Source organism: Salmo salar, chromosome 06 (genome assembly GCF_965601325.2).
Source record: "Salmo salar chromosome 06, fSalSal1, whole genome shotgun sequence".
Lineage (NCBI taxonomy): Eukaryota > Metazoa > Chordata > Actinopteri > Salmoniformes > Salmonidae > Salmo > Salmo salar.
Window position 1 is genome coordinate 90,529,199 of NC_138296.1, and position 17,323 is coordinate 90,546,521.

At 47.9% G+C, this 17,323-nt stretch overlaps 1 protein-coding gene across 1 annotated transcript in view; it reads left to right on the plus strand.

Moving 5' to 3' along the window:
• LOC106608153 (signal-induced proliferation-associated 1-like protein 1) overlaps positions 1-17,323 on the plus strand; it is a 216,148-nt gene that overhangs the window by 181,661 nt on the left and 17,164 nt on the right. The window contains 2 exon segments of the mRNA XM_082977057.1: positions 14,134-14,231; positions 14,526-15,016. Of these exon segments, the coding sequence (XP_082833183.1) occupies positions 14,134-14,231; positions 14,526-15,016 (589 nt within the window).

The window sequence follows — 17,323 nt, forward strand, 5'->3', positions numbered from 1 at the left end:
ACTCCTAAACACACACACACACACACCTACTCCTAAACACACACACACACACCTACTCCTAACACACACACACACACACCTACTCCTAACACACACACACACACACCTACTCCTAAACACACACACACACACCTACTCCTAAACACACACACACACACCTACTCCTAAACACACACACACACCTACTCCTAACACACACACCTACTCCTAACACACACACACACCTACTCCTAAACACACACACACACCTACTCCTAACACACACACACACACCACACACACACACCTACTCCTAAACACACACACACACACCTACTCCTAAACACACACACACCACACACACACCTACTCCTAAACACACACACACACCTACTCCTAAACACACACACACACCTACTCCTAACACACACACACACACCTACTCCTAAACACACACACACACACCTACTCCTAAACACACACACACACACACACCTACTCCTAAACACACACACACACACCACACCTACTCCTACACACACACACCACACACACACACACCTACTCCTAAACACACACACACACACCTACTCCTAAACACACACACACACACCTACTCCTAAACACACACACACACACCTACTCCTAAACACACACACACACACCTACTCCTAACACACACACACACACCTACTCCTAAACCACACACACACACACCTACTCCTAAACACACACACACACACCTACTCCTAAACACACACACACACACACACCTACTCCTAAACACACCACACACACACACCTACTCCTAAACACACACACACACACACACCTACTCCTAAACACACACACACACACACACCCACACACACACACACACACCTACTCCTAAACACACACACACACACCTACTCCTAAACACACACACACACACCTACTCCTAAACACACACACACACCTACTCCTAAACACACACACACACCTACTCCTAAACACACACACACACACCTACTCCTAAACACACACACACACACACACCTACTCCTAACACACACACACACACCTACTCCTAAACACACACACACACACACCTACTCCTAAACACACACACACACACACACCTACTCCTAAACACACACACACACACACACCTACTCCTAAACACACACACACACACACCTACTCCTAAACACACACACACACACACCTACTCCTAAACACACACACACCACACCTACTCCTAACACACACACACACACACCTACTCCTAAACACACACACACACACACACACACACACACACACACACACACACACCTACTCCTAAACACACACACACACACCTACTCCTAAACACACACACACACACCTACTCCTAAACACACACACACACCTACTCCTAACACACACACACACACACACACACCTACTCCTAAACACACACACACACACACACACCTACTCCTAAACACACACACACACCTACTCCTAAACACACACACACACACACCTACTCCTAAACACACACACACACACACCTACTCCTAAACACACACACACACACCTACTCCTAAACACACACACACACACTACTCCTAAACACACACACACACACACCTACTCCTAAACACACACACACACACACCTACTCCTAAACACACACACACACCTACTCCTAAACACACACACACACACCTACTCCTAAACACACACACACACCTACTCCTAAACACACACACACACACACACACCTACTCCTAACACACACACACACACACACACCTACTCCTAAACACACACACACACACACCTACTCCTAAACACACACACACACACCTACTCCTAAACACACACACACACACACCTACTCCTAAACACACACACACACACACACCTACTCCTAAACACACACACACACACCTACTCCTAAACACACACACACACACCTACTCCTAAACACACACACACACCTACTCCAAACACACACACACCTACTCCTAAACACACACACACACACACACACACACACACACACACACACACACCTACTCCTAAACACACACACACACACCTACTCCTAAACACACACACACCCACCTACTCCTAAACACACACACACACACCTACTCCTAAACACACACACACACCTACTCCTAAACACACACACACACCTACTCCTAAACACACACACACACCTACTCCTAAACACACACACACACCTACTCCTAAACACACACACACACACACACACACACCTACTCCTAAACACACACACACACCTACTCCTAAACACACACACACACACACACACACACCTACTCCTAAACACACACACACACACCTACTCCTAAACACACACACACACACACACACACCTACTCCTAAACACACACACACACACACACCTACTCCTAAACACACACACACACACACCACACACACACACACTCCTACACACCACACACACACACACACACACCTACTCCTAAACACACACACACACACACACACCTACTCCTAAACACACACACACACACACACACCTACTCCTAACACACACACACACACACACACCTACTCCTAAACACACACACACACACACACCTACTCCTAAACACACACACACACACACCTACTCCTAAACACACACACACACACACCTACTCCTAACACACACACACACACACACCTACTCCTAAACACACACACACACACACACCTACTCCTAAACACACACACACACACACCACTCCTACACACACACACACACACACCTACTCCTAAACACACACACACACACCTACTCCTAAACACACACACACACCTACTCCTAAACACACACACACACACCTACTCCTAAACACACACACACACCTACTCCTAAACACACACACACACACCTACTCCTAAACACACACACACACACACACACCTACTCCTAAACACACACACACACACCTACTCCTAAACACACACACACACACACCTACTCCTAAACACACACACACACACACACACCTACTCCTAAACACACACACACACACACACACCTACTCCTAAACACACACACACACACACCTACTCCTAAACACACACACACACACACCTACTCCTAAACACACACACACACACACACCTACTCCTAAACACACACACACACACACCTACTCCTAAACACACACACACCACACACACACACACACACACACACCTACTCCTAAACACACACACACACACCTACTCCTAAACACACACACACACACCTACTCCTAAACACACACACACACCTACTCCTAAACACACACACACACCTACTCCTAACACACACACACACACACACACCTACTCCTAAACACACACACACACACACACACCTACTCCTAAACACACACACACACCTACTCCTAAACACACACCACACACACCTACTCCTAAACACACACACACACACACCTACTCCTAAACACACACACACACCTACTCCTAAACACACACACACACCTACTCCTAAACACACACACACACACACCTACTCCTAAACACACACACACACACCTACTCCTAAACACACACACACACACACCTACTCCTAAACACACACACACACACACCTACTCCTAAACACACACACACACCTACTCCTAAACACACACACACACACCACACCTACTCCTAACACACACACACACACACACACCTACTCCTAAACACACACACACACACACCTACTCCTAAACACACACACACACACCTACTCCTAAACACACACACACACACACCTACTCCTACACACACACACACACACACCTACTCCTAAACACACACACACACACCTACTCCTAAACACACACACACACACCTACTCCTAAACACACACACACACACACCTACACACACACACACCTACTCCTAAACACACACACACACACACACCACACACACACACACACACACCTACTCCTAAACACACACACACACACACCTACTCCTAAACACACACACACACACACACCTACTCCTAAACACACACACACACACACCTACTCCTAAACACACACACACACACACACACCTACTCCTAAACACACACACACACACACACACCTACTCCTAAACACACACACACACACACTACTCCTACACACACACACACACACACCTACTCCTAAACACACACACACACACCTACTCCTAAACACACACACACACACCTACTCCTACACACACACACACACACACCTACTCCTAAACACACACACACACACCTACTCCTAAACACACACACACACCTACTCCTAAACACACACACACACCTACTCCTAAACACACACACACACACACCTACTCCTAAACACACACACACACACACCTACTCCTAAACACACACACACACACACACCTACTCCTAACACACACACACACACCTACTCCTAAACACACACACACACACACCTACTCCTAAACACACACACACACACACACCTACTCCTAAACACACACACACACACACACCTACTCCTAAACACACACACACACACCTACTCCTAAACAACACACACTACTCCTAAACACACACCACACACCTACTCCTAAACACACACACACAACTACTCCTAACAACACACACCCTATCAAACACCACCACACACCTACTCCTACACACACACACACACACACACACCTACTCCTAACACACACACACACACACACCTACTCCTAAACACACACACACACACCTACTCCTAAACACACACACACACACCTACTCCTAAACACACACACACCCTACTCCTAAACACACACACACACACCTACTCCTAAACACACACACACACACACCTACTCCTAAACACACACACACACACCTACTCCTAAACACACACGCACACACACCTACTCCTAAACACACACGCACACACACCTACTCCTAAACACACACGCACACACACCTACTCCTAAACACACACGCACACACACCTACTCCTAACACACACACACACACCTACTCCTAAACACACACACACACACACACACTCACACACACACACACACACACACACACACCTACTCCTAAACACACACACACACACACCTACTCCTAAACACACACACACACACCTACTCCTACACACACACCACACACACCCCTACTCCTACACACACACACACACACACACCTACTCCTAAACACACACACACACACCTACTCCTAAACACACCTACTCCTAAACACACACGCACACCTACTCTGTTAAATGCATCCATCCATCAGTCTGGTTGTTTGCGGTGTTGAAACTTTACCTCTGTCGCATTTGGTATTTATCTGCTGGTACATTACGTTTAAAGTGAAGCTTCAGGCCTGAACTGAATAACACAGAGAGGCTAGCACACCACACACACACACACACACACACACACACACACACACACACACACACACACACACACAGAGACACACACACACAGAGAGAGAGAGACCCTCCTCTCTGTCACATATTATAGAAAGAATGTTTGTGCATGTGTGTTTGTGTGCGTATCTGCAGCTGTGGGTGACAGTAGTGCTTTCCCATGGCTCTTCCTGTATGAAACGGCTGTTGGCTTTGACAGCACTGACAGTCTTGCACTTCCTCCATACTCCTCTTCCTCCTATCATAACACACACACATATACACACACACACACACACACACACACACACACACACACACACACACACACACACACACACGCATATATATATATATATACACTGCTCAAAAAAATAAAGGGAACACTTAAACAACACATCCTAGATCTGAATGAAAGAAATAATCTTATTAAATACTTTTTTCTTTACATAGTTGAATGTGCTGACAACAAAATCACACAAAAATAATCAATGGAAATCCAATTTATCAACCCATGGAGGTCTGGATTTGGAGTCACACTCAAAATGAAAGTGGAAAACCACACTACAGGCTGATCCAACTTTGATGTAATGTCCTTAAAACAAGTCAACATGAGGCTCAGTAGTGTGTGTGGCCTTCACGTGCCTGTATGACCTCCCTACAACGCCTGGGCATGCTCCTGATGAGGTGGCGGATGGTCTCCTGAGGGATCTCTTCCCAGACCTGGACTAAAGCATCCGCCAACTCCTGGACAGTCTGTGGTGCAACGTGGCGTTGGTGGATGGAGCGAGACATGATGTCCCAGATGTGCTCAATTGGATTCAGGTCTGGGGAACAGGCGGGCCAGTCCATAGCATCAATGCCTTCCTCTTGCAGGAACTGCTGACACACTCCAGCCACATGAGGTCTAGCATTGTCTTGCATTAGGAGGAACCCAGGGCCAACCGCACCAGCATATGGTCTCACAAGGGGTCTGAGGATCTCATCTCGGTACCTAATGGCAGTCAGGCTTCCTCTGGCGAGCACATGGAGGGCTGTGCGGCCCCCCAAAGAAATGCCACCCCACACCATGACTGACCCACCGCCAAACCGGTCATGCTGGAGGATGTTGCAGGCAGCAGAACGTTCTCCACGGCGTATCCAGACTCTGTCATGTCTGTCACGTGCTCAGTGTGAACCTGCTTTCATCTGTGAAGAGCACAGGGCGCCAGTGGCGAATTTACCAAACTTGGTGTTCTCTGGCAAATGCCAAACGTCCTGCACGGTGTTGGGCTGTAAGCACAACCTGTGGACGTTGGGCCCTCATACCACCCTCATGGAGTCTGTTTCTGACCGTTTGAGCAGACACATGCACATTTGTGGCCTGCTGGAGGTCATTTTGCAGGGCTCTGGCAGTGCTCCTCCTGCTCCTCCTTGCACAAAGGCGGAGGTAGCGGTCGTGCTGCTGGGTTGTTGCCCTCCTACGGCCTCCTCCATGTCTCCTGATGTACTGGCCTGTGTCCTGGTAGCGCCTCCATGCTCTGGACACTACACTGACAGACACAGCAAACCTTGCCACAGCTCGCATTGATGTGCCATCCTGGATGAGCTGCACTACCTGAGCCACTTGTGTGGGTTGTAGACTCCGTTTCATGCTACCACTAGAGTGAAAGCACCGCCAGCATTCAAAAGTGACCAAAACACCAGCCAGGAAGCATAGGAACTGAGAAGTGGTCTGTGGTCACCACCTGCTGAACCACTCCTTTATTGGGGGTGTCTTGCTTATTGCCTATAATTTCCACCTGTTGTCTATTCCATTTGCACAACAGCATGTGACATTTCTTGTCAATCAGTGTTGCTTCCTAAGTGGAGAGTTTTATTTCACAGAAGTGTGATTGACTTGGAGTTACATTGTGTTGTTTAAGTGTTCCCTTTATTTTTTTGAGCAGTATATATATTCACTTCTAAGAGCCACAGGTACTGTTAAAACCCCATTTTCAATGTCTCTTCAGCAATGTCAAATCAGATTACCTTGTCTACACAATGCCATACAGATCTACACTACATGACCAAAAGTATGTGGACACCTGCTCGTCTAACATCTCATTCCAGAATCATGGGCATTAATATGGAGTTGGTCCCCCCTTTGCTGCTATAACAGCCTCCACTCTTCTGGGAAGGTTTTCCATTAGATGTTGGAACATTGGTACAGAGACTTGCTTCCATTCAGCTACAAGAGCATTAGTGAGGTCAGGCACAGATGTTGGATGATTAGGCCTGGCTTGCAGTCGGTGATCCAATTCATCCCAAAGGTGTTCGATGGGGTTGAGGTCAGGGCTCTGTGCAGGCTAGTCAAGTTCTTCCAAACTGATCTCGACAAACCATTTCTGTATGGGGGCATTGTCATGTTGAAACAGGAAAGGGCCTTCCCCAAACTGTTGCCACAAAGTTGGAAGCACAGAATCGTCTAGAATGTCATTGTAGGCTGTAGTGTAAACATTTCCCTTCACTGGAACTAAGGGGCCCGAACTATGAAAAACAGCCCCAGACCATTATTCCTCCTCCACCAAACTTTACAGTTGGCACTATGCATTGGGGTAGGTAGCGTTCTCTTGGCATCCGACAAACCCAGATTTGTCCGTCGGACTGCCAGATGGTGAAACGTGATTCATCACTCCAGAGAACGTGTTTCCACTGCTCCAAAGTCCAATGGCGGTGAGCTTTACACCACTCCAGCCGACGCTTGGCATTGTGCATGGTGATCTTAGGCTTGTGTGAGGCTGCTCGGCCATGGAAACCCATTTCATGAAGCTCCTGACAAACAGTTATTGTGCTGACGTTGCTTCCAGAGGCAGTTTGGAACTCAGTAGTGATTGTTGCAACCGAGTACAGGTCCCGTTCTATGAGCTTGTGTGGCCTACCACTTTTCCGCTGAGCCGTTGTTGCTCCTCGACGTTTCCACTTCACAATAACAGCACTTACAGTTGACCGGGACAGCTCTAGCAGGGCAGAAATTTGACGAATTGACTTGTTGGAAAGGTGGCATCCTATGATGATGCTGCGTTGAAAGTCACTGAGCTCTTCAGTCAGGTCATTCTACTGCCAATGTTTGTCTATGGAGATTGCATGGCTGTGGGCTCATCAGCAACGGATGTGGCTGAAATAGCCGAATCCACTAATTTGAAGGGGTGTATAACCAGTATAACCCGGTCCACTATAACCCAGTCCACTATAACCCAGCCCAGTCCAGTATAACCCGGTCCAGTATAACCCAGCCCAGTCCAGTATAACCCGGTCCAGTATAACCCAGCCCAGTCCAGTATAACCCGGTCCAGTATAACCCAGCCCAGTCCAGTATAACCCGGTCCAGTATAACCCAGCCCAGTCCAGTATAACCCGGTCCAGTATAACCCAGCCCAGTCCAGTATAACCCGGTCCAGTATAACCCAGCCCAGTCCAGTATAACCCGGTCCAGTATAACCCAGCCCAGTCCAGTATAACCCGGTCCAGTATAACCCAGCCCAGTCCAGTATAACCCAGTCCAGTATAACCCAGCCCAGTCCAGTATAACCCAGTCCAGTATAACCCAGCCCAGTCCAGTATAACCCAGCCCAGTCCAGTATAACCCAGTCCAGTATAACCCAGCCCAGTCCAGTATAACCCAGTCCAGTATAACCCAGCCCAGTCCAGTATAACCCAGTCCAGTATAACCCAGCCCAGTCCAGTATAACCCAGTCCAGTATAACCCAGCCCAGTCCAGTATAACCCAGCCCAGTATAACCCAGCCCAGTCCAGTATAACCCAGCCCAGTATAACCCAGCCCAGTCCAGTATAACCCAGTCCAGTATAACCCAGCCCAGTCCAGTATAACCCAGTCCAGTATAACCCAGCCCAGTCCAGTATAACCCAGTCCAGTATAACCCAACCCAGTCCAGTATAACCCAACCCAGCCCAGTCCAGTATAACCCACCCCAACCCAGTATAACCCAACCCAGTCCAGTATAACCCAGCCCAGTCCAGTATAACCCAACCCAGTCCAGTATAACCCAGCCCAGTCCAGTATAACCCACCCCAACCCAGTATAACCCAACCCAGTCCAGTATAACCCAGCCCAGTCCAGTATAATAACCCAGTCCAGTATAACCCACCCCAACCCAGTATAACCCAACCCAGCCCAGTCCAGTATAACCCAGTCCAGTATAAAGCCACAGGGATCCTGTAAATCAGTTTTATATGTAATTCTGAAGATTACAGCCCAGTGCTGGCCAGTCCAGTTCAGCCAAGCATCACTCAATCTCTCTCATCCTCTTCTCTGACCTCTTGACCCCTCAATCTCTCACATCCTCTTCTCTGACCTCTTGACCCCTCAATCTCTTCTGGTGACGTGTCCCCTCCTCTCCTCCATCCTGAAATAACATCAGTCATGGTCACACCATACACACACGGAGACACACACAGACACACACAGACATGGACACACACAGAGACACCGGGAGACACACAGACACGGAGACACACACACGGAGACACGGATACACACACACACACACACAGACACACGGAGACACAGACACACACACAGACACACACACTCGTTAGAGAGAAGGCAGACTGCACAGAAGACAACTGCTGAGGGGTGAAATATGGTTGAAATCATTCTCTGTTTACCATGGGCTGCTGTTACGACACTTCTACTGTTCATCATCATCATCTCTCTACAGTCCCTCTCTGTTTACCATGGGCTGCTGTTACGACACTTCTACTGTTCATCATCATCATCTCTCTACAGTCCCTCTCTGTTTACCATGGGCTGCTGTTACAACACTTCTACTGTTCATCATCATCTCTCTACAGTCCCTCTCTGTTTACCATGGGCTGCTGTTACAACACTTCTACTGTTCATCATCATCATCTCTCTACAGTCCCTCTCTGTTTACCATGGGCTGCTGTTACAACACTTCTACTGTTCATCATCATCATCTCTCTACAGTCCCTCTCTGTTTACCATGGGCTGCTGTTACAACACTTCTACTGTCTCATCATCATCTCTACAGTCCCTCTCTGTTTACCATGGGCTGCTGTTACAACACTTCTACTGTTCATCATCATCATCTCTCTACAGTCCCTCTCTGTTTACCATGGGCTGCTGTTACAACACTTCTACTGTTCATCATCTCTCTACAGTCCCTCTCTGTTTACCATGGGCTGCTGTTACTACACTTCTACTGTTCATCATCACTCTCTACAGTCCCCTCTCTGTTTACCATGGGCTGCTGTTACAACACTTCTACTGTTCATCATCATCATCTCTCTACAGTCCCTCTCTGTTTACCATGGGCTGCTGTTACGACACTTCTACTGTTCATCATCATCTCTCTACAGTCCCTCTCTGTTTACCATGGGCTGCTGTTACAACACTTCTACTGTTCATCATCATCATCTCTACAGTCCCTCTCTGTTTACCATGGGCTGCTGTTACAACACTTCTACTGTTCATCATCATCATCTCTCTACAGTCCCTCTCTGTTTACCATGGGCTGCTGTTACAACACTTCTACTGTTCATCATCATCATCTCTCTACAGTCCCTCTCTGTTTACCATGGGCTGCTGTTACAACACTTCTACTGTTCATCATCATCATCTCTCTACAGTCCCTCTCTGTTTACCATGGGCTGCTGTTACAACACTTCTACTGTTCATCATCATCATCTCTCTACAGTCCCTCTCTGTTTACCATGGGCTGCTGTTAAACACTTCTACTGTTCATCATCTCTCTACAGTCCCTCTCTGTTTACATGGGCTGCTGTTACAACACTTCTACTGTTCATCATCATCATCTCTCTACAGTCCCTCTCTGTTTACACTGGAGCTGCTGTTACGACACTTCTACTGTTCATCATCATCTCTCTACAGTCCCTCTCTGTTTACCATGGGCTGCTGTTAAACACTTCTACTGTTCATCATCATCATCTCTCTACAGTCCCTCTCTGTTTACCATGGGCTGCTGTTACAACACTTCTACTGTTCATCATCATCATCTCTCTACAGTCCCTCTCTGTTTACCATGGGCTGCTGTTACAACACTTCTACTGTTCATCATCATCTCTCTACAGTCCCTCTCTGTTTACCATGGGCTGCTGTTACAACACTTCTACTGTTCATCATCATCATCTCTCTACAGTCCCTCTCTGTTTACCATGGGCTGCTGTTACAGACACTTCTACTGTTCATCATCATCATCTCTCTACAGTCCCTCTCTGTTTACCATGGGCTGCTGTTACAACACTTCTACTGTTCATCATCATCATCTCTCTACAGTCCCTCTCTGTTTACCATGGGCTGCTGTTACAACACTTCTACTGTTCATCATCATCATCTCTCTACAGTCCCTCTCTGTTTACCATGGGCTGCTGTTACAACACTTCTACTGTTCATCATCATCATCTCTCTACAGTCCCTCTCTGTTTACCATGGGCTGCTGTTACAACACTTCTACTGTTCATCATCATCATCTCTCTACAGTCCCTCTCTGTTTAACATGGGCTGCTGTTACAACACTTCTACTGTTCATCATCATCATCTCTCTACAGTCCCTCTCTGTTTACCATGGGCTGCTGTTACAACACTTCTACTGTTCATCATCATCATCTCTCTACAGTCCCTCTCTGTTTAACATGGGCTGCTGTTACAACACTTCTACTGTTCATCATCATCATCTCTCTACAGTCCCTCTCTGTTTACCATGGGCTGCTGTTACAACACTTCTACTGTTCATCATCATCATCTCTCTACAGTCCCTCTCTGTTTACCATGGGCTGCTGTTACAACACTTCTACTGTTCATCATCATCATCTCTACAGTCCCTCTCTGTTTACCATGGGCTGCTGTTACAACACTTCTACTGTTCATCATCATCATCTCTCTACAGTCCCTCTCTGTTTACCATGGGCTGCTGTTACAACACTTCTACTGTTCATCATCATCTCTACAGTCCCTCTCTGTTTACCATGGGCTGCTGTTACAACACTTCTACTGTTCATCATCATCATCTCTCTACAGTCCCTCTCTGTTTACCATGGGCTGCTGTTACAACACTTCTACTGTTCATCATCATCATCTCTCTACAGTCCCTCTCTGTTTACCATGGGCTGCTGTTACAACACTTCTACTGTTCATCATCATCATCTCTCTACAGTCCCTCTCTGTTTAACATGGGCTGCTGTTACGACACTTCTACTGTTCATCATCATCATCTCTCTACAGTCCCTCTCTGTTTACCATGGGCTGCTGTTACAACACTTCTACTGTTCATCATCATCATCTCTCTACAGTCCCTCTCTGTTTAACATGGGCTGCTGTTACAACACTTCTACTGTTCATCATCATCATCTCTCTACAGTCCCTCTCTGTTTACCATGGGCTGCTGTTACAACACTTCTACTGTTCATCATCATCATCTCTCTACAGTCCCTCTCTGTTTACCATGGGCTGCTGTTACAACACTTCTACTGTTCATCATCATCATCTCTCTACAGTCCCTCTCTGTTTAACATGGGCTGCTGTTACAACACTTCTACTGTTCATCATCATCATCTCTCTACAGTCCCTCTCTGTTTACCATGGGCTGCTGTTACGACACTTCTACTGTTCATCATCATCATCTCTCTACAGTCCCTCTCTGTTTACCATGGGCTGCTGTTACAACACTTCTACTGTCTCATCATCATCTCTCTACAGTCCCTCTCTGTTTACCATGGGCTGCTGTTACAACACTTCTACTGTTCATCATCATCATCATCTCTACAGTCCCTCTCTGTTTAACATGGGCTGCTGTTACAACACTTCTACTGTTCATCATCATCATCTCTCTACAGTCCCTCTCTGTTTACACATGGGCTGCTGTTACGACACTTCTACTGTTCATCATCATCATCTCTCTACAGTCCCTCTCTGTTTACCATGGGCTGCTGTTACGACACTTCTACTGTTCATCATCATCTCTCTACAGTCCCTCTCTGTTTTCTCTGCTCTCTGCATTATCTCTCTACTGTCCCTCTCTGTTTTCTCTGCTCTTTGCATTATCTCTCTACAGTCCCTCTCTGTTTTCTCTGCTCTCTGCATTATCTCTCTACAGTCCCTCTGTTTTCTCTGCTCTCTGCATTATCTCTCTACAGTCCCTCTGTTTTCTCTGCTCTCTGCATTATCTCTCTACAGTCCCTCTCTGTTTTCTCTGCTCTCTGCATTATCTCTCTACAGTCCCTCTGTTTTCTCTGCTCTCTGCATTATCTCTCTACAGTCCCTCTGTTTTCTCTGCTCTCTGCATTATCTCTCTACAGTCCCTCTGTTTTCTCTGCTCTTTGCATTATCTCTCTACAGTCCCTCTCTGTTTTTTCTGCATTATCTCCCCTACTTTATCCCCTCTCTTTCTCTTGCACACACAAACCACCCCACATAGCCGTGTCGTCCCCTGGGTTCGTTGCTCACTAATTGCCGGTTCTGTCTATTGCTGTGTAGCTGTTGTGTAACACCTGGCCAATTACATTATATAGACGTGTTTATTTACACACACAGTTATATACACACACACACACACACACACACACACACACACACACACACACACACACACACACACACAACCGCAGACAACTGTAGACAACTGCAGACAACCACAGACAGGCACACACACTGTGCGTATGGCTGTGGAAGAATTGTAGCTAGTTTTTCAAGATGTATGGCTCTAAGGACCATGTACGGAAACCTGTGTGTGTGTGTGTGTGTTTTTAGATGGTCCTGTGTCTAAGTCTGGTCCTGGGTACTCCGGAGCTCCACGCATCCAGAGGCAGGAGCAGGTCATCCACCACTCCCCCAAGAAGAGCTCCCAGGTCAGGCTTCACTCTGCACAACACTCCCCTGTCCTCACCTCGACCAGGGTGGAGGACCATACATACACTACTTTACTTCTTAACCCACCCATTTAACCATTTGGGATGCATCTCAATAGTCCAAAATTACTTTCTGTTCTCATCTACTCTACTTCATCTGACCTGAAGACAGGTTCTCTTGTCCAGGTCTTTCAGACTATTCAGATGACTCCTTTATGTTGAATAAAACCCTCTGCTGTAGCTGACTCCTGTCTAACCCATCTCTCAACCCCCCCCCCCCCCCCCCCCCACCAGCCTGAGGGTCCTTCCCCCTCCCAGCCTGAGGGTCCCTACTCCAGCAGTAACACCCTGTCCAGCACGGCCTCGAGCGGGGGCCACAGCGACAACGACAAGTGGTTCGACCTGGGGGGCCCCAGGGGACCAGGGGAGGCCCCTGCCTCTGAACCCAACGGCCTGGGAGGGGGGTACCTCCAAGGGGCCTCGGCCGACAGCGGGATAGACACCTCATCCTACGCAGGAGGGGGTGGGGGCCATTCACACCCCCACCAGGAGAGTTCTACTTCCCTCTTGGCTCCTGGGGGTAGAGAGGGGAGGGATAGAGCTCCATCCCCCTGGCATAGCCCCACTGAGGGGTGCAGGAGGGTCCTGGAGAGGTCCTCCCCGGCAGCAGAGAGCTCACAACCCCCAGGAGAGAGAGGAGAAGGGACGGCTAGGACTCCTCCTACACGCCTACTGGTTAGAGATGGCAGCTCGTACAGTCTGAGTGATGCAGGATCGCACTCCAGGTATGGATGGGTGGTTTGGACAAGGCATACACACAGCAGGCATACACACATCAGACTTACACACAGCAGACTTACACACAGCAGACATACACACAGCAGGCATACACACAGCAGACATACACACAGCAGGCATACACACAGCAGGCATACACACAGCAGGCATACACACAGCAGGCATACACACAGCAGGCATACACACAGCAGGCATACACACAGCAGGCATATACACAGCAAGCTTACACACAGCAGGCATATACACAGCAAGCTTACACACAGCAGGCATACACACAGCAGGCATACACACAGCAGGCATACACACAGCAGGCATACACACAGCAGGCATACACACAGCAGGCATACACACAGCAGGCATACACACAGCAGGCATACACACAGCAGGCATACACACAGCAGACTTTCACACAGCAGACTTTCACACAGCAGACTTTCACACAGCAGACTTTCACACAGCAGACTTTCACACAGCAGACTTTCACACAGCAGACTTTCACACAGCAGACTTTCACACAGCAGACTTACACACAGCAGGCATACACACATACACAACCTCCATGGAGTCATTTGACCATGACATTAGCTAGGTCCTTCACCTCTCTTTCTAGCGAAGCTTGAATAAAATTTATTTCTGTTAAGCAGTAGAGCTGAAATGGATGTACAGTATCGTCAGTCACAAAGGGAAACCCTGTCAACAGTATCGTCAGTCACAAAGGAAACCCTGTCAACAGTATCGTCAGTCACAAAGGGAACCCTGTCAACAGTATCGTCAGTCACAAAGGGAACCCTGTCAACAGTATCGTCAGTCACAAAGGAAACCCTGTCAACAGTATCGTCAGTCACAAAGGGAACCCTGTCAACAGTATCGTCAGTCACTAAGGGAACCCTGTCAACAGTATCGTCAGTCACAAAGGAAACCCTGTCAACAGTATCGTCAGTCACAAAGGAAACCCTGTCAACAGTATCGTCAGTCACAAAGGGAACCCTGTCAACAGTATCGTCAGTCACAAAGGGAACCCTGTCAACAGTATCGTCAGTCACAAAGGAAACCCTGTCAACAGTATCGTCAGTCACAAAGGGAACCCTGTCAACAGTATCGTCAGTCACAAAGGGAACCCTGTCAACAGTATCGTCAGTCACAAAGGGAACCCTGTCAACAGTATCGTCAGTCACAAAGGGAACCCTGTCAACAGTATCGTCAGTCACAAAGGAAACCCTGTCAACAGTATCGTCAGTCACAAAGGGAACCCTGTCAACAGTATCGTCAGTCACAAAGGAAACCCTGTCAACAGTATCGTCAGTCACAAAGGGAACCCTGTCAACAGTATCGTCAGTCACAAAGCAAACCCTGTCAACAGTATCGTCAGTCACAAAGGAAACCCTGTCAACAGTATCGTCAGTCACAAAGGAAACCCTGTCAACAGTATCGTCAGTCACAAAGGGAAACAGTGTCAACAGTATCGTCAGTCACAAAGGGAAACAGTAGCACAATACAGTGGTGTTGGTTTGATATTTTGATACTGTAGCGGAACACAGTGACTGTTCCAGAAGTAGAGGATGATGAACACCTGTAGTCCATTCATGTCATCCTCTGCTCTGACGTTAGTAGAGAAACCACTATGTAACTCTGTAATCTCTACTAGTCTACTGCGGAATCTGCAGATCAGCCTTTCTAAAAATGGGTTTTTAGCTCCTAGTTATTAGCTCAAAGTCTAGATTATGTTTTTAGCTTAGTTATTAGTTCAAAGTCTAGATTATGTCCATGCCAGAGATTACAGAACTTTGGCCCTCCATGGCCGCTCGTTGAATCTCCCTGCAGTGACCTTTCTCTTCTCTCCGCTCCCCCTGTCCTCCTCCTCCCTTCCTCCCTCTTTCTCTCCTCTCCCCCTGTCCTCCTCCTCCCTTCCTCCCTCTTTCTCCCTTCTCTCCTCTCCCCCTGTCCTCCTCCTCCCTTCCTCCCTCTTTCTCTCCTCTCCCCCTGTCCTCCTCCTCCCTTCCTCCCTCTTTCTCTCCTCTCCCCCTGTCCTCCTCCTCCATTCCTCCCTCTTTCTCTCCTCTCCCCCTGTCCTCCTCCTCCATTCCTCCCTCTTTCTCTCCTCTCCCCCTGTCCTCCTCCTCCATTCCTCCCTCTTTCTCCCTTCTCTCCTCTCCCCCTGTCCTCCTCCTCCCTTCCTCCCTTTTTCTCCCTTCTGCCGTGCCCCCTGTCCCTCTCCTCCCTTCCTCCCTCTTTCTCTCCTCTCCCCTTGTCCTCCTCCCTTCCTCCCTCTTTCTCCCTTCTCTCCTCTCCCCCTG